Here is a 25,895-nt window from a genome sequence, read left to right on the forward strand (position 1 = left end):
GGGAATCCTCCCTCTTCCTCTCCTCCACTCTCCTCATCCTGATTCCTTAGGTCACGAGATGATGTGATCCTTCTAAGTATGGTCCTAAAGAAGAAGAGAAATGAAGACAGTGAGAATATTTTGTAATGCAGTGCATCTCAGTTTCCAATCATTTCTCCAACCTGCTATATAATAGAGTTTAATAGATTAATTTGCAGCTTTACAAGGGGAAGTGACATGGAAGTGTTTTCATACCGTGTCATAGTGTGAAAAGAATCTACAGGAATTGAATGGGGCTTTCTACTAAGGCTATTTATCCTGGTGAAAACAATGATATCCAGAAGCAGAGCAACTTCTTCCAAGAAGCTATGCTGGATTCAGGGGGTACTTGGATCACGTAAAGGGTGAAGCTCTTACTGTGAACCTCTGTAAAATTCATGATGCATAAATGCAGTTTCTCGTGTTAGGGCTCTGACAAAAAGGGCTAATGGATTTTCTTGGATTTATTAATAGTGTAAAGATGTGGCAATAACCTCATTATATAAGACAGACAAAAACTATTGTGCTGGAGTTTCTGGTCTACTGTAGGCATTTCCAAAGTATTTTTCAGACAGGTACGCATGTGCTCTACCCATTCTTTTAGGCAACCAGCAGGAACTTCAACCTATGTAACCACAATGAGATGCAGCAGAATTTCACGTGTGATGCTAGCTCTGTAACCTTACCCTGGAATACATTTTTTATTCCAGCTGCTCCGTTAGTGGTTACACTTACACAGTTTTTCCATAAAACATTACTTTTATTAAAGAAGTCATTTACTGTCAAGAATGTATCTTCTGCAGTACATTTTTCCTTTAGTGGCTCACAAAAAACTACTTCTTTATCTGTTTCATTATTGAAGCAGAATCCAGCAAATACCATAAGCTGAGACATGTTAGAAACATCTGTACTTTCACCCAGCTGCATCAAACCTCCTGCACTGCATGATTTGTTCTAGTATCTGTTTCTTCAACTCTTCAGCAACTTGTCAACTCTTCTATGCATCTTCCAACAGTATTTGCTGACAAAGGAATGGACTTCAATTTGTCACTCTATTGTTTTCATGCATTATTTCAGCCATTTTTACCGCATTAGAAGAACAGGTGTTTCCCCAATGGTATGTGGCTTTTTGACTTTTGCTATTAAGTAAGAAACCTCAGAAGATGCTTTTAAACATTTATCATTATGATTAGTTACATATGGTACTGGACTGAGTATCATATGACTTTAAACATCACTGAAAAAATTGTACAGGTTTGTCTTCATGTTCTGGATGCTTAATTTTTAAATGTCTTTCTAATCGTTATGGCTTCACATACTATCAATAACTAATATCTCAAGGCACAGTATACACTTAGGGCGAGGTTCATCGTTAGTAACAGGAGCTATAAATCCATATTTCAAATAGTCTTCTTGATAATTCTGGGGGTTTTTTTGGCTGACTTCTTGTCAGATCTGGTTAGCTTGTCATTGTTTTTATCCATAATGTGGCTGATGAAGAGCTTGTACTAGCAGTAGGAGAAGTGTCAGCTCTGCCATTATCTTGTTGTCCGCTTGTGCTGACATTATAAGTATTATCTTCAATCTGCAGTTTCTTTGCAGGAATCTTTTTAAGTCACTTGTCCATTTTGTAGTTTAGTAAAAACTAGATAATATAATCCATAAATCCACTTAACTGGACACATGTGAACTGTAATACATCGCAATACGCTGAAAGTGAACGAATCAGTGAGGATGCCACTGTCAATCCCTCCATGTTGTGGAATACCCACTCTTCCCTCAGGGCACCTCATGAACCCTACATGACCATCTGACATATGGACCGACTAAATGCACCAGTGTCAATCTGTATATTAAATATTAGTAAAGCTTAATTTCTTCCTTATTTTTTTAGATAAAAATAAATATAAATGGAAGTTCAACTATTTTCTTCCTGTACCCCAACAGATCATCTTGCACACTCCCTGGGGTGCAGATCCCCCTATTTGGAGACCACTGCTCTATGGGATCCTTAGCCCTACCCACAGCTAGTTGGGCACAGTTCAGAGTTTCCCAGCATCTATCAGGATTGCAGCATGGATTGAAGGCAATCTCTGCCCACCTGCAAAAAGACATACACTTCAAGACATACGCTTATAAAAAAGACATATGCTCAAAGTACCTAGAGTCCTTATACACTCCTCTCCCAAGACTAGAGATAGCCAACTCTACCCAGTTTTTCCACTAAAAGCAATGCCAAGAAAAACCTCAAAATTTAGAGGAAAACCATAAGATTGATTTGCAATTTGGAAATAGACTGTACAGTAAGAGAGTAAATGAGCTTTAAAATGGATTAAGACAGAACTGAATCATGATGATACAGTCTGTACATGATAAATTACCTACTTAAGGAGATTTTCTAACTCCAATCTCTTTAATCTAGCAGACAAAAATACATAAAATATAGTGACAGAAGTTAAAGATTAAATAAGACACATTTTTAAATATGTATTGCTAGCCATTAGGACAGTGACAAAGAATATAGTAAATTTCCCAGGCTTCTGGTGTTCTTGAGCATGAATATATGGGAAACAACAGTATTATACATATATGAACTAGATTCTGTAGCATTTTTCTTTAGCAAACCAAGAAAATATCTGGGTTTTGACTATGCAACAATGATTTCATGCTAGAGAGATAATCAAGCTTTCATATTTTGAACTTCTTACTGGCATCCACTCTAACCCCCACTCCAAAAGATACTCTTCATTTATATGCACCTCAGTGTCTATGTTGACAAAATGAGAATAAATACTCGCAGATAACAAAAATATCAAGTTCTTTTTAACTATTTTTAATTATTAAAATTTTTTCTTTTAAATTTTTTTGAAAAAATATTTTAACTATTTAAGATCTACAGATTAAAAACACTGATTGCTTCCATTTCACTGGCAGGACCCTGAGCACAAAGCACTAATGTCATGTACTGGGTCTGGCTGGAATAAAGTTGTGAAGTCAACTTTCTTCACAGCAGCCTGTGTGGTGCTGTGCTTTGCGTTTGTGGCTAAAACAGCCATGATAATCCACCGGTGTTTTGGCTATTGCCAAATAGTGTTTGGACAGTGTCAAGGCTTTCTCCCTCCTGCCTGCCCCCGAAAGTCACTAGGCTGGCGATAGGTAAGATGTTGGGAGGGGACACAGCTGGGACAGTTGACCCAAACTGACCAAAGGGATGTTCTATGTCATATGACGTCATGCTTAGCAATAAAAGATCAGGAAAAGGTTTTTGCATTATACTACACAACACTCTATTAAGAGAGACTGGTATGTAACAGGCTTTTTAATGAAAAATACCAAGATTTTAATACCAGAAAGAAATGTATCAATCATTCGGTCTGAACTCCTGCAAAATAGAGGGCTAATGCTTTAGTCAGAAAGTACTGCATCAAAACCGTGTAACGGAGGTTGACAGAATCTCAGCCTTAATAAATAAAATCCTTTTTGAAAGTCTTTTTTGTCTTGGAGGCAGGTGAGAACTTTTACTTTTTATTGCAGACATTTTCTGAGGATCACACATGGAATCTCAGGTCCCACGGAGTTTAGCATTTGCTTATGAAGCAATTGTATTTAACTTCCTTTTTTTCACAGATAAAAGTTTGCAGATAGGCCTAACTACAGCTGAGGATGTTTTCCTTCCTTCCAAACATCCATACTGTGTACATCTGAAAAGACTTGCATCATTTTTCCTTTCCTGTCTTTCATTCTTACATTAATTTTTACAGGAAACAGGTCTTTCATATTGATAATTGAAAATGTATGTGCATTCAGTACTAGTCCACAGTTTTATTTTAAATTGACATAGAATTTCTACCATAATATCAAAGGATCTGGGAGCCTTGTTTAAGGTTAGTTGGATTTCTAGCAAAGGTAAATCACTTCATCATGAATTACCAGTGACCGCTAAACATTCATTCAGCAGAAGTGATATTTCCACAAGAGAAATAAAAATTAATCCATTTAATTGCAGTTATTGCTTTTCTTCTTATGCAAATATGTTAAGCCAGTATTCAAATCCCAGCATGTTCCATATTTCAGTCAGAACTGCCTGGTTTGCTGATTTTGATTACCGTCACTAAATTCCAACCAACGAGAATACCTGTCACAAGATACCAATGCTCTACTGTGCTTTTCAGTAAGGAAGGTTGGAAGAAGTGCTAAGAGGCTAGCATCTGGAAAAGACATACTAAATGTTGATACTCATGTCCTGTTGTGCTCAGAAGTTATGGAATTGGTGAGTTATCTGCCTGTTCCTGAAGCAGAATGGAGCGTTTAGCTTTCCCACTTACTCCTAAGCATGTTATAGCACAGATCCTACAGGTTCTGAGTGCTTGCAGCCAGACTGCTTCCCTATCAGCTTTGTGCTGGTTTCTCCCTGGACTCCTCCTTAGTTAGAATGAAATCAGAAGAATTAAATATTGCTTTTCCTTAAGAAACAACACTGTATTTGTGGAAAATATTTCCTTAGAGACAGCGTTGTCCACAGTGTCACCTCTACTGGCCTCTCCTCTGATTCTGCCAAACTCTCAGCCAGAGTGTCATCTCTCCCAGAGAAGAGATCCATGTGTCCAAGCTGCTCCTTCACAACAGGGGGCAGCCCAATCCTCCTCGTTCTTTGCCTGTGTTTCCTGTTGAGCTTGCATCCACCCACTGCAGCAGACCAGCCACGTAAATTCTCCCACTCTGTCTTGGTTATTCCAGCGATGGAGTTTGGTGACTGCAGATGCAGCTCAACTTCCTCCTGCGTGTTTCCCAGGCTGCATGTAGAAACGTGTACATTTGAGGCAGGTGTCCCTTCACCTTCCTTTATTGTTCCTGAAGTCTCCCTTGTTCCCATCACACTGCACCCTGTGCTTTTGACTCCTGCCTAACATTATCTCACTCAACCATGCGTCATAATCGCCTTCTCCTGTGGTTCCTAGTTTAAGTTAGCGAACGGAAAGCAGTAGGAATCTGGACAGTGTCATCGATTTTTTTCTGTTGAGACACCTCAACTTGGGATGAGAGGTGCCCACGGACTATAAAGGTAACTTAAATCATTAGTTTAGGCTAGACACCACTGTTTAGGTGGCTAACATTATACAAAAGGAATCCCAAACACAGAGCAATTCCTGTGAGCAATGGGTGCATTCTGGCCTTGAGGAGTCAGTTACGCTGGCATGTTCTCAGCTTATCATTAAAGCTGAAGCTTTACACGGGTCACACACGTTTAGTACAGTGAACATTTAAGAGGACCAAATCTGAGTCTAGTCTTCTTTATAAGAATGATGGAACAAAGTCTGTTTTACCAAGCCTATTCAAAATCAATCTTTACCTAGTTTTGTAGTTAAAAATTTGCCTAAGGGTATTAGTCAACAATTACAGGAACCCTGCCTGAGAAAGAAAGACTTGATCAGAGGTAAATTTAAGAAATCGATGGCAAGTATTTTATATGGAAAAAACTAAACAAACATGTTATGCAAAGCATTTTAAGGACACCAAGTTTAAGCTAAACAAAGCAGTCAAGGTGGGGGGATTTCTTTAGTTTTGTATTTGTAGAGCTGCACAAAGGAAAAGTAATTCCAAGAGAAAAGAAAAGCTAAGACCAACTAGTTTCTAGGTGAAAGGGTATTGACAAGTTCTTGCTTTTTGCCTTTGACAAGCATTTGTCCTAAAGTGTCTAATATTCATATAAACAAAAGCATCCATGAAACCATGGGTGATGGAATCCATCGCAGAAACCTTCATAGCAAATACCATGGTTTTTCATTTCAGCAAGCCGGACAAGCGAAGCAAAGCTGGTCTGAGGGCAGACCTCGGGAACGATTGCAGAAGACTGACAAGGGTAACACAGAGCACTTGTCTGTTCCACCAGTGCAAGAGCAAACACTTTTGCAAACATTAGACCTGACAGAGGCAAAAAATTAAATTTTTACTAGGCTGTAGGCAAATTGGTTTGCTAGTACATCAGAACATCATACAGGCTGAAATTAAACAAATAAAGCTAAAGTGAGGAAAACGACTGGAAAGCAAAATAAGAGCTGAAGGCTACGCTGCAGCGTATCATAATCAAAAGATAACTCATATATTTCCCTCCTCTCCTTCTCCAGGGCATAGCGTTTCAACATGATGCAGACAGCCCTACAAGCTCTAGTACTGCGAGGACTATAATTTTTCAGTATAGCCAAAGAAATATATCAGAGCTGGGAACTTTGCAAGCAACACACTGCATGAGCATGGCAATTTGGATCAGTGTTAGCCTAGGGGTCTCTAAACTCTTATGAATTCTTACTGTGATTGTCAGGACTGGATACAAACCCTATAGTAAAAATGCAGATTTATACAATTTGTTCTAAGCATTTTGAAACAGATTTTCCTCCCTTATACCTTCCAACTAATGATTTTAATGCTGATAGAAATTGCTGTTTTACAGTCTGAGAGAGAGAAGATGTCTTGAAAAGACATATGGACATCTTCTTGATGAAGCTAGGCGATGATGAAAATGACTTGGAGGAAATGAAAGTATACACTTTTCATTGATAAAGTTGCTGCAGCTACAATCTGCAATCCCATTCTGTTTGAAATTAATATCTCATATAAAGAATCACTTTAGATAGATGAAGGATGCAGTAGACCATACCTCCACTACATGCAACCTCAACAAGCAGCAGGATCACAGAAGGGAAGTTTTCAAACTGGAGGTGTGACAAGATTCAAAGGAGTTCAGCACAAAGGAAGGGGGGGAAAGTAGGCCAAGCAAGATCTGGGGAAAACATTCCTGCTTCCTTCTTAGTGACTGCAAACAAGCAGTTTGTTTTGTCCTGTGCTTGAAGGCAAGAGGAACTCCGGGGGAGTATGGTTCTATATTGAATAGGAGGGTTTGCTTTATGGATGTATTCTTGCTTCTGTAGGAAGCCATGGTTTCAGTAATCACCATGCAAAGCACCATTCCTGATAACTGCAAAGCCATAGCCTCCTGTTTCCCACACATACACTTCGGGTAATGCATTTTTCTAAATACTTTTGTTTGTTTACTTATTAGGAAAGGCAATTGCATCCTAGGGTATGCAAATGAGATGGCTTAACAGCTTCCCCTAGTCCTTGATACCTGTTTGTTCTGTCTGGCAATTTGCACTTGATCACAGAGTATTATTAAGGAAGCTTTGGCCTGCCCGTTAGGACCTGCTAATGTCATATATTGTCTTGTGTCTCATGGTGCAGTTTTAGTTTCTCCTAGCAACCCCTATTTAGATTGGGGATGCAAAACATGTCAGAACAAATCTCCACTATGTCTCTATGCTGCAAACAAAAGCACAATAAAGACACTCCTGCTTGTGCCACATTACTAACTGTACATATCTAAGGAATGACTAGAACCATCTCTGCAGGAAAAAGACCGACATCTGCTCATTTCTCATCATCCAAACAACTGCCAGCTCAATGTCCATATACAGGCTGAACCTTAAAAAAAGTTTTGCCAGTGAAATGTTCTCTACAACGCTATCTAATTCTGTTCTGTAATCCTCCTCCCTTTAGTACATGTGCAATTTGCAGAATGAAGTACAGGAATTCACCACCCACCTTCCTCCCTCAGAGCAGTGCAGAGCAAATATACGTATTTCTTGTTACGCATCTGTTTAAGAGTATCTGGACACATTCCTTGTTTTCCACCTACACCATACCCTTCTGGAATGGGCTGCACTCCCATTTATTACAGTAGTGAAAGTACTTGGAGTTACTGCCAAAAAAGGATGCAGATGTCTGCCACTCTGCTGATTAGGGCTCCGTCCTGGCGGTGGGCTGATGTGCATTTGATATTCCCTTCAGAGGATTCAAAGAGAAAGGAACAGAAAAGACAATTTCCACTTCCTCGATGTGTTATTGAAAGAGAAGCTGAGGCATCTTCTGCTACATCTGCAGAAGTAGCTTTCTGAGTGAAAGGACTGACCTCCATTCAGCCTTTGAAGTACAGAGAGTAGCAGTCTGGGGTCCAGAAAATTATTCAGGGATGTGAATCCTGCACGTACAGAAGCATACCTCTATAGCCCCAGAGGAAGGCTTTAACTCCCTGGAAAGTCGCAGGATTTATAGTACATGGAAATCTTAGTGCTGACTCTTGGCTGCCTTTGCTAGTTCCTTGGTCTGTGTGCTGTCATCTCCTACTCTGATTTTAGGAATGCATCCAAAACTGATTTATCTACTACTCCATCAATTGTGTAAGTAGGAAGAACAACTAAACTCCACAGGTCTTGGAGCTAGGGACAAGGAACCTAAACACTTTTACAGACCTAGCTTTATGAGCTTCCTTAAAGCTTCCTCTAGTGTCAAAGCAATTGCAAAGAGCTCTGGAGATGAAGCCAAGACAGCCACTCCGGTAGCATTTTTAGTGAACTTAACTCCTATTTAACACGTATGCAGTTTAGCTTTTGACATTTACAGAAAGGGTTGTCTGAAGTTCTCTTTAACTGTATTGACTGCAGTCAAAGCTTAGAAATGTGTGTGCTGGAAGCACTCATGCATTCATTCAGTCAGCGAATACTAATACAATGTCCAAGTAGCTTGTCTGATCTGGACTAAAAAAAGAGGGGTTTTGGCAAAAATTGTTCATAATTAACTTATAACATCTTCAAGTATATCTTCAATATTGTAACAGTATGATTATTATAATAACATTTTCAATAATCATCAGAGTTTGAGTACTTTTGTATTTTCTAACAAAAAGGAAAAATATATTTTTATTAAATAAGTTCTCCACAGAGTGATGGAACACTGATTAAACAAACTGAAAATCTTCACTTGCAGAAGGAGCTCATGGTTACAATTCTGTTTGATTAGATCTAGGAAAGATCAGGGAAAGGAGATTCCTGTTAAGAATGGAGTGTGTCTAAAATCCGCAAGAACTTATCACTGAAAGGGACTGCCTGGGACAACCAAACAGTTGATACGTAGATTAAAAAAATCCACACATGGGAAGTCTCTTCATATGCTGTAGGCTGTAAAACAGTTTCCAGAACCAAAACTTAAATCTGTAATAAAATATTAAACGCTACAGCTATAATGTTCCAAAGAAAGAGAGTTTAAAAGGGAGAGAATTTGAAAGCATCACTAATGTCTTAGGGTCCTGCAACACCTGGGATCTGTTAAATTAAAATCCTGGAAATTCTAGGAAGCTTATCACATGTAAAGCCTACCACATGTGAAGTTCTACACTTCATTTTCTGATTCCTGTTAACAAGATCATACAGACCATCCTTTATGATGAGCTGTTTCTTCTTGTTATTAGAATTTCTTTATTCCCTGTGTCATCTACAACTTTCCCATGTTTATATATTGTTCTTCCCAAAGTAATGAATTAACACACTGAAAACAACTGGTCCCAGGGATATTCCTTTAAAAAAAAAAAAAAGTCACTGGCAACTTCTCTATCCCGAGAAGTATCCTTATAATACTATTTGCTGCAGTCTTCCCTCTGGCTGTGCTCCTGAACTGCCTTAAAACTCCCTGCACCCATCCTACCATCTCTGTTCCACGCAGCTCCTGCAGGGCACTGTACCAACCAACTTAGATTTCAGCTAAGCATTAAAATCCACTCTAGTAGTTCTAAGAAATCAATTATCTTACCATCTCTGACATAATCTTCCTTTGATAAAACTATGTTGTGATTTATCTTTCCTGCCCTCTGCCTCCCTGTTTATTCTTTCCTTCAAGACTTTGCTATTCCTGTGTCCCATGCAGACACAGCAGTCTGTGCAGCAGTCTCTGGGCTTTGCTTTGGGATCCTCTGGGAACAAGATCCAGGATCATCAGGGAACTCCTGGGAACCCTCTGAGAAACTTGAGGATGCCTGTTGCTGTCAGGCAAGGATTAGATAAGGCGAGTCATGAGGGTGTGGGCCCAAGGAAGCTCTAGCAAGTTCCAATGAGCATGATCAGATGCCCTTGACCCAAGGTGACTAGAGCCTTTGTTGCAGCTGCCTTGTAATTACAGAGGGTCAAGAACCCTTTCAGCTGGTGCTCAGGAGAGGCCTACATAAGAGCCAGGCCCAGAGCAGAGTTCCCAGAGGCACCCAACAGCACAGCACCTTGTGCAGAAGGATACAAAGAAGAAGAAAAGGGAGGAGAGAGAGAGACACAACTGTGTTCAAACCAGCCTAAAGAGTCTCAGGTATAGCAGTGACACACCACAGAGTACTTTCCCAGCAGGTTTTGGAGCAGCTGACCCTGAAAATGTAGAGGCTTCAACCCACATGGTGCTTTGGATGGTGAATGCAGCCCTCCAAGTTCCAGCCTGCACAGACTGCCTGGAGCCTCTCTCTGATGCCAGGAGAGACGGATCTCTGTCCTGCAGAAAGTGTGCTGTCTTTGAAGGGCTGTGTCACCAAGTAGAAGAGTTACAGGAGAAAATCGTCAAGCTGCACAATATCAGAGAAGGTGAGAGAGAGACGGGGTCGTCTTGGAGATGCTACAGTTTGAATAGCCCTGGACCTCAAGCTGCAGTGGAGATGCAGGCAGTGTCCATCCCAAGTTGGTGACCTCTGGCACCAAAAGGAAGGCTCCTGCTCCACCTAAAGGCTTACAGCTATGAAGGAGATTCACCACCCTCAAAGTTGAAGAGGAGCCAGATGTGCTTTCAAGAAAAGTATCTGGGTCAACTGACCCTAAACCATGCAAGACCACCTGGAAGAAGTGGCAAGAAATAGTGGTGTTCTCTGCCTGCTGCAGAGAACAGAGGCACCCATCTGTGGACCTGACCTATCATCTAGAGAGGTTTGCTGCTTGCTGGGGACCTGGATCTAGGATGTTGTGGAAAGACTGCCAAAGCTTGTCTGACCCTCTGACTATTACCCCCTGCTGTTCTTCCATGTGGGCACCAATGATGCTGCCTGGAGAGTACCAAAAGTGGCTTCAGAACTCTGGGGGCAATAGTCAGGGGCATGGGGGCCCAGGTGGTGTTTTCCTTCCTCCTGCCAGTGAAGGGAAAGGCTGTGAGGAGGAGGAGGATGATAATTCATGTCCACAACTGGCTGTGGAGCTGGTCTTGGAAACAGGGTTTTGGTTTCTACAACTATGGGACCCTGTTTGCAGATCAATATTTGCTTGGGAGAGATGGGATTCTTCTCACTAAGTGGGGCAAAGGTATCTTTGCCAGTAGAATGGCTGACCTGGTAAAGAAGCACTTTAAACTAAGAATGACAGAAGAGAGAGAGTTACCAGAAGCCTTGCGAGGGAGTGATGGACAGGGAGGGTTGATAAGCAAAGGGCCTGGAGTTTGACCAAAAGGGATCACAATCAACAAAACAAGGCTTAAGCAGGGTCACCTCCACCATCTGCACGCAAGCAAGGGTATGCCTACAAGGCACCATTATAGAGAAATCTCCCAAAACCTTTTTGGGAAATAAGCATGCCGGGGTGCCTCTCTGAAGTGCCCGTACACTAATGTATGCAGCACGGAGAACAAACATGGTGACTTACATATCTGTGTGCAGTTGTGGGGCTATGATTTTGTTGGACTCACAGATGAGGCGGGATGGATCACATAACTGCAGTGCTGCAATGGAGGGATACAGGCTGTTTAGGAAGGAGGCTGGGAAGATGAGGAGGTGGAGTTGCCCTTTAGGAGGGAGAACAGCTGGAGTATATGGAGCTCTTCCCTAGGGATGGATGATGAGCCAATTGAGAGCTTATGGGTAGCAATTACTGAGCACACCAATAGGAGTGATACCGTAGTGGGCCAATAATCTTTGAACAATCATGGTAACTGGGAGAAGTGCCTGAAGACTGGAGGAAAGGAAATGTCAGGGAACTACAGGCCAGTCAGCCTCACATCAGTCCCTGGCAAGGTGATGGAACATCTTGTCTACCTAGACTTCAGCAAGGCTTTTGACATAAGATTCTCATAGAGAAGCAAATAGAGTATGGGCTGGACAAGCAGACAGTGAGGTGGACTGAAAACTGGTTGAATGGCTGGGCCCAGAGGGTGGTGATCAGTGGCATGAAGTCTAGCTGGAGGCCAGTAGCTAGCAGTGTACCCTAGGGGTCAATACTGGCTCCAGTTCTGATCAACGTCTTCGTTGATGATGTAGATGATGGGGCAGAGTATACCCTCAGTAAGTTTGCTGAGGACGCAAAACTGGGAGGAATGGCTGATACACCAAAGGGTTGTGCTGACATCCAGAGGGACCTCAACGGAGGAGGAGAAAAGGGCTGACAGGAACCTCATGCAGTTCAACAAGGGGAAGTGCAAAGTCCTGAGCTGGGGAGGAAAAACACCATGCACCAATACAGGCTAGGGGCTGACCAGCTAGAAAGCAGCTTGACAGAAAAGGACCTGGTAGACACCAAGTTGAACATGAGCCAGCAATGTGCCCTTGTAGCAAAGAAGGCTGATGGTATCTGGGCTGCATGAGGAGAAGTGTTGCCACAGCAGGTCAAGGGAGGTGATTCTTCCCGTCTGCTGAGCACTGCTGAGCCCATACCTGGAGTCCCAGGTCCGGTTCTGGGTTCCTCAATACAAGAGACATGGACACACTAGAAAGAGTCCAGCAAAGGGCCACAAAGGTTATTAAGGCACTGAAGCATCTCTCCTATAAGGAAAGGCTGAGAGATTTGGGACCATTCAACCTGGAGAAGAGAAGACTCGGGGGTGGATCACATCAATGTATATAAATACCTGAAGGAAGGGATAAAGAGGATGGAGCCAGGCTTTTTCAGTGGTGCCCAGTGACAGGACCAGAGGCAATGGGCATAAATTGAAACATAGGAAGTTCCCTCTGAACATCAGGAAACATTTTTTAACTGTGAGGATCACCAAGCACTGGCACAGGTTGCCCAGGGAGGCTCTGGAGTCTCCATCTGTGGAGACACTAAAAAGCTGTGTGGACATGATCTTGGGCAACTGGCTTTAGGTGTCCCTGCTTGAGCAGGGAGTTTGGACCAGACACCACCAGAGGTGTTTTCCAACCTCAACCATTCTGGAATTCTGTGAACTCCTAAAATGCTACAAACATTACTGATGTCCTGCATATAGTTACCTCAAACAGATACTGGACATCTTCAGATACAGCTAACTCAGATTTAAAGCCACACCTTGTATTTTAGAGTAATAGTTTAGGTTTCAGAATGCTCCTATAATCCATAGGTATGTCTAAACTGCCTTGGAAGATAACGGCTTTCTGAGACTTGGAATTAGACTTGTGATGGTCAATTTGAAGGTTTTTTTGGTGCAAGACCTAGGGCACAGATTTGGAAATAGGAAATATCTGGTTGATGTGTTGGGCGTTTCTAAAAGTTTTGATACAGGTCAGTAGCTCAAACTATTCTGCTGATCTGCAACAAGGTTGATTACTGTCAGCCACCATTTGGAACCATTTTCCAAGCTATGAAAGTGTTTAGAAAGTAATTTTCATGTACACCATTAGCCTAGTGCCAATCACTGGGAGCAAACAAAAATTCTTAAGAAAAGGAGTAGTAATGAGGAATGTCATTAAATTTACCAGGTCACATCTCAAAGGCAGTTTCTCAGTCAGGTAAAAGACATTCTGTTTAACAATGTAGGACATTTCTCACCTACAAATGACCCCCTACTCTGTAGCTGAATGTACACAGACCATTTCCTATAAAGAGGGACAAACCTAGGCTAAAGTTTTATCTCTTTCCTTTCTCCCCATTTCCTATATCATAATCCTATAACCTTCCCATAATCTCATGGCCTCTAAATATTTACCAGGACCCAGAAGAACCATGTTAAATCTAGTAAATCAGTAGTGTTCAAAACCTCTAGAAGTCCCACTCTAACTTTGACAGGTTCTCCCTGTTTCATTTCCATTATATTGTCAACATTTTTGCAAAGAACAACGGAAATTCACCATGGAAACACTTTCCTAGCAAGCAGAAATGCCTGGATCTACTACATGCACCACTCCCTCTTGGAGGTGAACAAACTTCTCAAAACCAAAAAATAAAAAGTTTTCACACTGGCTTTCACACTCCCACCATACAAAATCTTCACTCTGCACTTTCAGTGATGTCCAATAAGTCGCCATGGAAATTAAGTTCCCATTTTTCCAAAGGACATGAGAACTGCAGGGAAAGTTATAACCACAGACCCTGAGTCACCCTGCGAATGGAAGATTAGCTTTGGACAGATGATCTGATTCATGACACAGTGGATTGAATGCTAAGATCAGGTGTAATAAAGAAGGCAGAAACTTGGGGCGGGGGGAGGACTGCCCCTTTCATCAGCAGCCTGCAGTTAAAGGGGAGTAAATAAAACATGAAACTGCACTGGAAGCCAAACTATATGCAGATCAATCTGCCTGCTCCAGACAAATGAACAAAGACCATCCAGATGTTAACAGCTTACATTCTTATTTCTCTGGGAGACTGCCTGCCTGAGCCATATGCTACAGAGTGGTCCACATCATTGATTCACTCAGGATCCCCAGTACAACACTGTAGTACAGATAATCAGAGGATGAATGGCATTGTATTAATGACAGGGCAGATACATGTTTTGGGGATGACTGAGAATATGTGAAAAAAAAATCTTAGAAGAGTAGTGTTAATCTTCTTCTTGGACCCTTTCTTCTTTTTCTATAGAGTAAATTAATAACATGAAAAGAAGGCAGAATTGTGACTGTGTGACACTACATACGTTCTCCCACATTTCTAGATTTGAAGTCCAAGAGAGATGACTGTGATGTCTTTTCTTAAACCCTTTTCCAACAGAAAAGTTATCTCGTGCCCTGCAAAGGTTCTGCTCTCCTCACAGGGCACAAGAGGCTCTGCAATCTGCTGAAACTGAACCCTGAATCATCACAAAACCATCTAAAAGCAAGAATGAAGACAGAGAAAAGATGGTATAAATTTGGGTTGGACACAACCAGAATAATACAGAAATAATCACAATTCTTAGGAAAAGATTAGTTTAAAAAAAAAAAAAATCCCAGTAAATAAATGTATCCAGGAACAAACAATAGCACTGAACAAAACACACAAGAACACTGAAAAATTACTCTCATATGCTGAGCTAATTCTAGCTTTAATCATTCATAATGAAAGTGATAGGAGATGGACATATTTTTTAAATCGAACTTTAATAATGGCCCTGGTCCTGCACATGCTAACTTCAAGCTGTTTAACAGCTGCTTTATCTTCTTGACTGCAGTGCTTGCAGATAACCTTTCACAGGGAATGGATTCTGTTAAATTTGCATACTCTTCTGGGAAGACTCATCATTCCAAAAGACATTCCATTACTTTTCCAGGATGTTATTTTAACCTGTTAGCAATCAAGGTCTTGAATTTTGATAAATTGTTTCAGAAATGATCTTATTCTCTTCTGATTTGGACAATATCACATTTTCCTACTACTCCTCTATGTCATGTGCACAACTGTGCCTGCTTTTAAATTTTATCGCTGCACCATCGATTTTAATTTGAAAATACCCTGCAATTGCCTGATGAATGGAAGATAATTAGATACCCAATCAAAACTATTGTGTGGGGGGAATGCTTGCAAGTTAAATCACTGTTTAGAATCATATTTCATCCTTGTATTACCATTTTCTAAAAAATAAGCACCAAAGCATAGCAAAAACCAAAACAGAACTAGGACAATGCTGTGGTATAAGCAATAAAATTTCAATGTGCAATGCTAACATCTGCTACAACAAGCATTGTCTTGGAACATTTTTTCAATATAATCTAAATGGGATTTTTTTTCTTCGAGTCTGGATTAGTCTTGGTTTCAGAGAAATTGATTATTTTTATATCAGATCCATTAGGAAACTCTTAATTATATGGAGTTTCTCAGCCACGAGGTATTAGAGGTATAGAAGGTACTGATCATCCCACTCCTTTATCTTGTGTTGCAAATACCAACCTATTACACATACACAATATAATGTTTAAACATAAAGGAATGGTGAGCAGTTCTCTAAAAAATTCTTAAGTTTGATTTGGTTTTGTTCAAGACATCTGACAAGAACTTTTTGAGTTCACAGGAACCCTCGGGCCTCTTAAGGTGACAGTGGAGTGTGAATCTTCAGTGAAAGATGACACTACCATATAATACCACTGCATAGGTCTAATTCTCTGCCAGGTCATGTTCTAACATCTTTTCTTTTTTTTGTTTTTTGAAGCTAAAAAAATTTAAGAAATGAATTAAGAAAGAGAAGAAAAGGTGAAAAATATTGGATAAAATACTACTGCCATGAGAAAAAAAAAAAGTTTCTTAGCATGGATGACGTTTGTACAAAAGGTCAAAAAGACACGCATGCCCTTCAGAAATTTCCAGCAAGCGACCACCTCTATTTTATATGCCTAAATATCTTCCTTTCAGATTCTGAAATTTCTTACTGAAAGAAATGTCTGTTTCTTCCATTTTGAATTACTGCAGTGATTCTTCCCCCTTAAACCACTTACTTAGAAGCCCCAGCAAAGATACAATTTCCCATTTATATGAATAGTATCCTGTGATATTAGCAGAAGTCACTTTCAGAGACTGTCTTTCTTTGAAGATCTTAATGTATCAACTTGAATTATAGGAAAGCATAATTATAAGAAAGAACAGGGGAATTCATTCTTTGTAAGCTCAAGAGAAATTGAAGCAAGCTGTTCCTAAGATTTTGCTGTAGAAATCGGGCAAGAACTGGGAAAACGGCAATATGAAGGAAGATCTCAGGCACATCTGTGCCTGTACTTCTGCTTTGCAGGATAATTTAGTAACCACAAGGAGGACAGAATCTTCATATTTATGTTTATCAAACTCACTGGAACTATCTTTGGGAAAAGAAGATTGCAGTTTCTTGAGATCAGGAACCTAAAATACATTGCAAAGGAAAAAAACAAGCAAACAAACAAAACCTCATTTCTTTATAATGCATGAAGTTGGATTAAATACAGACTTTGTTTTGCTGGCATTCTTACATTAGTGGTTCACAGCTTTCAAGGTATAGATCCGAGCTTGATGAAAATATGTTTGGGTTTTTTTTTAAACCAGGGAAAGAAAAATAAAAAACCCTCTTTATTTGATACATTATGTATTTCCACAAATGCTTAAAGAATATTTAAGGCCATATCAAGGCATATCAAGCATCCTCCAAACACAAGAACAGTCTATGTGAATAACTGTCCAGTAACAATGAAAAAAAAAAAAAAAAAAGACGTTTGCCTCAAAAATTTCATATTAGTATTACAAAGAAGGCCTAACAATTTATTTTATTTCCAGTAGGCTTTATAAATATTATTGACTATTATTGAAGTTATCTCTTTATTTTGTCCCAACTATAGCAATCTATGTTAGGATAAGATTGCTCCTTCCCCAAAAGCAGGTGAGCACATGGCGATGGGAGAAATTCCTGGGTGGAACAAGGAAAGGAAAGACATAGCAGACAGAGATCTTTTCTTTTTCTTTAGGGATAAAAATATGAATGAGTAAAAGGAATCTGAAAAACTTTGTGGAAAGAAGAAATTATGCAGAAAACAAACAAAAAGATGGACAGAATAAATGAGGAAGACACGACACCTTGAAAAAATAAGAAACAGGAGGAAGAGATAGTTTGAGACATTTATAATGTCTCAGTTTTCCTGCTCTCATTTTCTTCTTTCCATGCTTTTTCCATGTTTTCTGTCTCACATCTCCTATCTTCTCCCTTTCTTTTCTACTTTTCTGCTCTCAAAGTTGAAGATACAGGGCTCCTTCTAGGATGAAATCACTGGGTACTATTCAGAGCTTCCAGCTTAAACATTGCCGTTATCTCTTAAATTTGATGCTTCCAAGCTCATTCTTGAAAAAAAGTAATATTTTTCTTGCTGCCCTAAAACCTCTTGGCAACTGTGATGGAGAGTGGAATGCTCTGCTCTTCTGTCTTTCCTCAGAAGGCAGGCCTGAGAAATCAAAGAGTGCAATCACACCTTGAAGTCTGCACAACGTATACCTACAGCCACCAAAAACTGGTGTCTCAAGCTTGCTTTCTGGCTGAAATTTGAAAGGTCACCAGACATCTCATTTCTTTTCCCTGCCTAATCCCTCTCAGTCCCTCAGTAACTGTCTCATTGCATCTGCTTATCCAATGAATTCTTATCAGAACTGACCACTAACTCAGATCCTAGTTTGCAGGCTCTACAGTGAGAGAGCAAGGCTACAATAAACAAACTTCTACATTAATAAGACTTCTACCTTGCTTTTTCTACAGGAATAGCTGCTTTTCTTTGGAAAGATTTTCTTTTTTCCAGTATTATATTTCCTGGGGTGAGACTTGGCATTTATGGATGCTAAATGCTTTCAATTTAGGTAAAATGGACCCTGACGACCCACTGATTTTTGAAGTGGATGTCACTGTACAAACTGCAGCACAACCTTAAGAAATCCTAAGAGTGTTAATCATGTCAGCCAAAAAAGTACTATTTTGTCCACTTACAGGGGATGTTTCTCTTTAGTTTTTGTCACCAAGGTATTTTTAGGTTATTAAACTCAATGAAGATTGTGATAGAGTCACAAGTGAAAATATTTTATCTGTTATTTTTCATATTGTTAATCTATTTCATTAGCTTACTGCACACTTCTCATTTCTTCTGTCTTTTTGAAATGCCACCTACACTGATAAAATTACATTAGGAGTTCTCAATATTTCCAGAAAGAAGCAGAGAAACCACGTAAAGATATGACTATTAAGAAGTAGAGAAAAACAAAGAGTCACTTGAGACGATCAGAATTTAACTTGTTTTAAAAACAATCCCAGACAAGATACTCAGTGGGAGGGAAATATATATTTTAAAAAATCTAGAAATATCATGAATATGCTACCAAATGTGAAGGTAAAATGCAGCTTCACTGAATTTTAGCATGACAGAGGAGCAAAAAGAAACAAATGAAGACCATCTGGAGGATGTGTCCTATCACAAAACAAGGAAGCCAGAATCCCTCTTAGTGCAATCAAGTGCCAACTTTCAGTTTGAAACATACTATGAACCAAAAAATGCATATAAATAAAATGACTGATAGGCAGGAAAGAACAGTAAAATACTGAATAAGATAAACTAGAATTACTGATTAGCAAATACAGATTACCTGAAAACAAGTACATGATTACACATTTTTTTCTCTTTCACAGACATATTCTGAAGCCTTTACATCTTCTACAATACTGGTGGCTCTCAACAATTTTGAGTCATTGATGGCTAAGAATGAATTCATTCTCATGAACCTTCAAAGCCAAAACATGAAACACAGCAAACACAGACCACAGGAGTATCGCTTGGTTTGCCTAATTCAAAATACAATCCCCAAAAGGTAGTACTAGACAGCAGCAAAACTGGAGGCACCAATTGCTGCATAATCTCCAATCAGCTGAAAGCTCATCTGGGAATTGGAAAGAGGACAGGGTCAGGACTTTTCTGAGAATTGTGTGTGCAACAGCTATAATTCTTCAGGGATGATAAACATTAAAGCTAACTTTGCTTTAAGCAACAGGTTGGACCAGACAACCTCCCGAGGTCTCTTCCAACCTAAATTATCCTATGATTATATACCATAGCAAACACTTAAAGCTGAAAATCCTGAAAATATTTTGTAACCTCATTTATAAAGCTTTGCCACAGAATTATTAATTTTTGAAACAGAATCTTCTCCCAGAGGATGAGAACAGGGCAGCAATCCACAAAATCTAGGACACAGAAGCACAGTGGGTATGAACTTGTCCTAGTTAAGTAATAGAACTGATGAAGTTTGTACATTACCCTTATACCAAGACAACTTACATAATTTAAATATTAATCCAATGGAAGCGACATTTCTATTTGTACAAACAGACCTGAATAACTTACAAAGGATACTAATAGTGAGCGGTGCTATTGGCAGCCATAGAATTCAGGTCACTTGAAAAGTCATCATCCTTGGGATCCAAGCAATGCCAAGAAAGGGAGCCTCAAGGCACGCTAGCAGTATCAGATATATAGATATTGCCCATGCGCTTCAAGAACTGAAAGCATGCTGGCGTAAACTTCTCCATTCTCTCTACCTGCCTTTTGTCTCTCTATGTGACCCGGAGAATAAGGAAGATATAACATTTGTTTATAAGAAGTTTTTCCACCAAGTAAAAGGAAATGGGTGATAATGCAAAGTCTCTGCAGGAAGGGTTCCAAAGGTAAATGGCTAAAAGAGAAGCAAGAGATCCTTTGTAATTTCGGCCTCCAAAGATAAATTGGAGTAAGATTGATGATCTAAGCAATTGAGACAACTGCCTCATTACAAGGCAAGGTAATGTGTTTAGGGAGAAGGACAACTGGAGGAAATGTAGACATGCAAATTTTTCTAGATTAAAAAAAAAAAAAAAAAAGGACATCTGTCAAACTGATACAGTCTTTCCCATACTAGCTACTATGAAGAAAATTAACTCTATCCCAGCCAAAACCAGCACAAGATGGAAAAATGAGAGAGAGCATTGCTCTCTCTTCCTACTAAGAGTAACACCACCTGAGCTACTACGCAGGCTTCTCTAAAGACCCCATTAATTTATTTCTGCTTATTTTATTTGAGAGTAAACAGAGATAACATTCAGTTAGTTCTGGTCTAGTGGCTTGTAATGCATTTTCAGGATAGGAAAGAAGAATCACATCCTAAACTCAGTGGCATTTTACAACAAAGAGATAAGTTTTAGATGCTATTAAACAATTTTGTCACTTTCAAAAAATGTTAGAAGGATAATTTTGCCTGATGTTCCTTTAGAGGGAAAATTATGGTTTCGGTGGATGTATAGACTTATACCAGCACCTAGAGGTCACTAACAGACCTTAATGGTTCCTCCTCTGGGACCTCCACACACATCTTTAGTCCTGTGTCTTCAGTCTCCTGCCACGGACCTGCCCAGCAATCACTAGAGCTGACCCTGACCTGTGGACTGACTTCCCAGCTTGGCCTTGGACCTGCCTCTTTGCCATGGACTTACTTGCCTGATGGTCTGCACCCTTGGCTGAGCCTGGCCTCAACCTCTGGGCCTGCCCTCCTCCCTTGCAGTGGGGCTGGGCTCTGCCTGGCCATCACATGTTCTCCCCCTCTATTGCTGGTGGCTCCCATCCCTCACTGCTCCCGGACAGCCAATTAATTATTTCCTCCAGTTTTTCCTGTGCTTTCACTGTCTGCACAGGGAAGGGAGAAACTCTGCAAGGAGCTGAAAAAGAAAGGATAGAGCTCTAATAATTTCAAAGACTTGGGACTCAACATGCTCTATAAAAATCACCTGAATTCAAGAGAGCTTTAACTGGATCTTTCATTACCTGAAGGCTTTAATGAATCACACTAAATTGAGTTTGCATTCTGACACAGAAGGTTGTTGCTTACCTTTCAAGAGGAATGGAAAGACTTTGAATTCAAGTGCAGCACTCTAGCAAACCCTTGAAAGCTGCAATTTTATCATTTCTTAAGAGACCCTGACATACATGAAGTCCATCCCTCTGTCCCAAAGGAAGACCAAGAATCCTTATGTTGTGTTTGTTTAGTCTTATCTTAACAAATCCTCCACAATGAAAGTTCAGCAACCTACCCAGGCTATTCTACTGTTTTCCACTTTTAATCTTTCTCATAAAACATGTTTCCATGTTTCTAGATTATTGAACTTTTTATAGACATCTCTGATCTACTGCCTTCTTGAAGACAATACTAGACCTGATGCTCCAACTTACATCTAATGAGCACTAAGTAGTGTTGAAGTTTACTCTGTGTGTCCTAAGTTTCAATATTGCATTACATCGGGGTGGTGAAATGAGAGATGTTTCCTTCCTTTTTACAGTAGGTCAAGCAATTTGACCTTCTTGACCCTTACCCAGTTTGTGGTTCATTGTATTGCTTCCTGTATCTTTCTCTGGAGATCTGCTGCCTACGTAGCCATTTTGCACTTTTACACTTACATGTTATTTATTTTAAAACCTTTCTCTGCTTGTCAAGATCATTCTGAAACCTAATCCTGTCCTCTGCAAAGTGCTTGCAGCTTTTCCCAAGTTGGTATCAACTGCAGATTTAATAAAAATTTTCTCTATCCCACTATCTAGAGAAAACCTTATCTCTTTCTAGAGAAAACCACTTGACAGAATCCCATCCTTCTTGTTTGACGGTGAAGCACTGATAACTACTCTTTGAAATTATAATTCCAAGCCAGAGAAAGATAAAACATATCATACTTTTTGGTGACTTTTTGCTTCAGCATTTGTTTTAAAAAGAAATATTCAACTGATCTGATGTCAATTAACCTTGGTGGCAGGAATATTGGTTAGAGACTGCTCTTACAGTATCTTCCTCAAGATCAAGTTTCCCTACTTTTCTTTAGGAACACCTTTAACATTTTTATAAGTCATAAAACATCACACTTATCACCTACCCCATCTCCTCGAGACCTGTTATCTTGTCATAGAGGGAAATTAGATTGCTTTACATGATTTATTCTTGTCAAATCCATTTTAGCCATTGTTTAGCATCTTTTTATCTTCTGGGTGATTCCAAATAGATTATCTGTTCAAGTGTCCTTCCAGGAATTAAATTTAGCCTGACTGGTCTATAATTCCCTGGGTCTTTATGTGGTTTTTGGAAAGACAGACACAAAGATTTCTTCCCTCCCCCTACAATTCACTTACTTTTTATCCTTTAATTCTCAAAGCTCATAAAGGAATACTCTAAGATTTCTTAAGTACTCCATAGTGAATTAATTGTGCTAGAAAATTTGAAAATATCTGACTCATCTAAGCAGACTCTAACCTGTTCTTACCCCCCTTCACCAGTTTTAATTATGCTAGTCTTCAGAACACAGTCAGCCTTATTTTTAATGAATGCCGAGGAAGGAAAAAAAACCCCAACCACAAAACTGGTGTGCCTCTATTAGTTTTGCCTCTCTGTCAAATAATGGGCCAACTCTTTCCCTTGTTGTACTCTGATTAATTACTTATAGGATGTTTTCTTTTAACTATTGTTAACACCATGCTTAAGGCACTTGCCCCGTACTTTATTGCAATTTCTATGACCAAAATGTTGCTCAGGGTGAAACTCAGAAGATTTGGAGGGTGCATAGCATGCGATCTTATCAGTTCTGGAGGCTTCAGTCATTTCTGTCTCAGTAAGCTCCTCCAGTATTTTCAGTCTAGACTTACCAGATCTTGTCCTTCAGTGTTCAGACTGATGCTTATAGTAAATCAGAGCACAAAAGGAACATAGTGAAATTAGATTTATTCTCTCTTTTAAGTGAACCAATGTCAGGATACAAGCCTGTTTCAAGATCATACGCTTAGACAAGTAAAAAAAAAAAAACCAAACGTGTTTTTTTTGCATTTGGGTGCAATGATCTTGGTGTAAAAAACAGTCAAGGGAAAGCATAGGTAGTTTTTACTATAGACAGTCAAATAAACCCCAGAAGGGAATAAAGTTTATTCAGTACAGCAAATGTAACCTAGTAAGACAAAGCCAAACAGGATGAAACAGTGGGTCTGTTTCTTTTTACTTAATTGCTATTAATGGAGGAAGTAGCTCCTTATAAGTCTGATATTAGTAACTCTCCTCATGTACTGGAAATTATGCAAATCTTACCTCAGAGAACCTTTGTACATCCTGGGTTAAAGTTCCAACTCTCTTCCACTGATAATATTTGAGTAACTTCAAAATTGCTGGATTCACTGCATTATCAGATGGCACTGTCCGGAAGAAATATGGATATTTTTTCTTATCAGCCAACTCCGGGGTTGTTGCTGCAAATGAAAGCTGAAAAAAAAAATCAAACAACAAAAAAATGAAAGTCACCATAAGTCATCAAGCATCCAGAAGAAAAACTTTGCTCTTCTCAGTGCAACAATCCACGCATTTGTGGTCATGTCAAGAATTTTCGTCATCATACAGCTTGGAAGTCCTACCAACACCATTTACTCATTTACTTTTAAAGGGATTTTTGAAATACTTTAGTTCTATAAACCACCTGCTACAAAATTAAATGAATCTTCAAAGTCGATGGTGTAAAAATCCTGTTTCAGATCATGTATTTTACACATTGTACAGAGCAAGAAGCTCTAAGGGAGTAAAACTCTATGATGAATTCCCCATTAACTTCCTTCTACATTCTCTTCATAAAGGATGAGAATTGTTGCAAAAGGATATTTTCAAACTCTTATATAGCTTTGAATTAGAGAGTGAACCTCGAGTAGTACCTCTTCCTATCTTCAGGTAATAGAAAAGTTATCAGAAACAATGGGAATAATTATGGCAGCCAAGGCTGCAGCTCAGAAGTTTACCTGGCTCCCAGCTTCCCCCACTGAAGCAGCCCCTTGTGATCTGTGTTATCAAAGGGAACTCAGTAGCTAATTCTACACATCTGAAAACACCAGAATTTGTAAATGGTTTGAGAGTGCTTATAACAAGAGAAAAGAGGAAACCTGTTAACACCAAAAAAAAAAAATCAGGAAACTTCACTGAATTCTCCTGCCCAAGTTAAAGGCAACATATTTTTGTGTATTCTATTCTATATTTTGTGAATGATTTTCAGGCAGTGTTATGAAGGGAATGCTTGCATATTCACTTTCTGAAAATGCTCCTATTCCGAAGTTACTTGTGGTTATTTCCTCCAGTATTTTTTAGGTTGCTAGGAATGTGCTTCTCAAGTTTTTTTTTTCAGCCATACATAGCAGTTGAGGGTTTTTTAAAGTACTGATTTAATGTAAATTGGTGTGACTGTCAAAAAATAGGCTCCTTAATACAGTTTTGTTAAGTCTTTCAAAATCAATAGAGTCAGGGAGTATAGGTGAATTCAAGCCTATATAAGTACTTCCAACTGTAGTATTAAGTTTACACTTTCTTCAATCAAGCATTCAGTACATCTGGGCTAGAGAACCTCTTTTGAAATTCAGAATAGACAATTCTAATCTGAAATAACAGCTCTAACTTTTTCTTCATGTTTATAAAATCTAGATTTAGCCCAGCAAAGAACTCCTTCTCTGTCTGATTTTAGACTCACAAAGAACATATTACATTGTTATAACCTCCTAAACCTGAAAACAGTTTATCTTCTTAATTAAAACCACTGAAATCCAAACAACTTAAAGTGTGCATAACTGGACAGTTTACACTCTACCATTCAAAAAGAGAACATTCTTTCTCTTCACCAGTCATTAGCTAGAGGAGATTTTTTTAAGACCTTCTACTGCCATGTAATTCTAAGGTAAAATATTTTTAATATACCAACTGCTTTTTTCTTAGATTTTATGAAAAAAGTACACTATGAGGTAATGTGCTATTGTGGTCTTGATTTTCCAAAACCATACTGGTTGGCTCACTTAGAACTTCATAACATTTAGTAATCAGCAGTGAGTTTGTGAAGAGCTGATTTCAAGGGAAAAAGAATGAAGGTCTGCCAGGTAGACCTAGCCAGCTTTTCTATCTAGCCTTAAAACACAGAACATCATGCATCCACTGCATAATGAAAGTGGAAATAAGGACCTCTATCTCTGCCTGAAAAAGAGAGAAAATTTGACTTTAGAAATCCAGGATGAAAAGGAATGCCTCTCAGCAGCCTGGCTGCTTGCAGCCTGGTGACGGTAAAGGACTTGCTTTTCAAGTTATTATGGCTTTGGATCGAATGTAATTTGATTGATCCTTAAGAAAAAGAAATAAAGAGCAATGCTGAAGTAACAGTAGTGACAAGCAATAGGCAAGGTTCACCTAACTCAGGTTCACAGATTGAACAGTAAATTTTTCTGATCAAAACTACAAAAAGCCTTAGTAATGAGGAGCATCTCTAGAGCTGTGAGCTGGCTTTAGGGCAAAGATCTGTGATATAAGCAAGGCAATTCAGATCCAGCCTTTGACATTTTAGTGACTTAAAGTGCCTAAATTAGT

At 39.4% G+C, this 25,895-nt stretch overlaps 1 protein-coding gene across 4 annotated transcripts in view; it reads right to left on the reverse strand.

Annotated features, from left to right (window-relative positions):
- The window catches only part of GABBR2 (gamma-aminobutyric acid type B receptor subunit 2), a 487,740-nt gene that overhangs the window by 274,805 nt on the left and 187,040 nt on the right, over positions 1 to 25,895 (reverse strand). For all 4 annotated transcript variants that reach the window (XM_009471273.2, XM_087758773.1, XM_087758782.1 and 1 more), the window contains one exon: positions 23,601 to 23,771. In XM_009471273.2, the coding sequence (XP_009469548.2) occupies positions 23,601 to 23,771 (171 nt within the window). The remainder of the gene's footprint in view (positions 1 to 23,600; positions 23,772 to 25,895) is intronic.

The sequence above is a fragment of the Nipponia nippon genome, unplaced genomic scaffold (genome assembly GCF_047370975.1).
Source record: "Nipponia nippon isolate SJK-2023a ecotype South Korea unplaced genomic scaffold, ASM4737097v1 scaffold_1, whole genome shotgun sequence".
NCBI lineage: Eukaryota > Metazoa > Chordata > Aves > Pelecaniformes > Threskiornithidae > Nipponia > Nipponia nippon.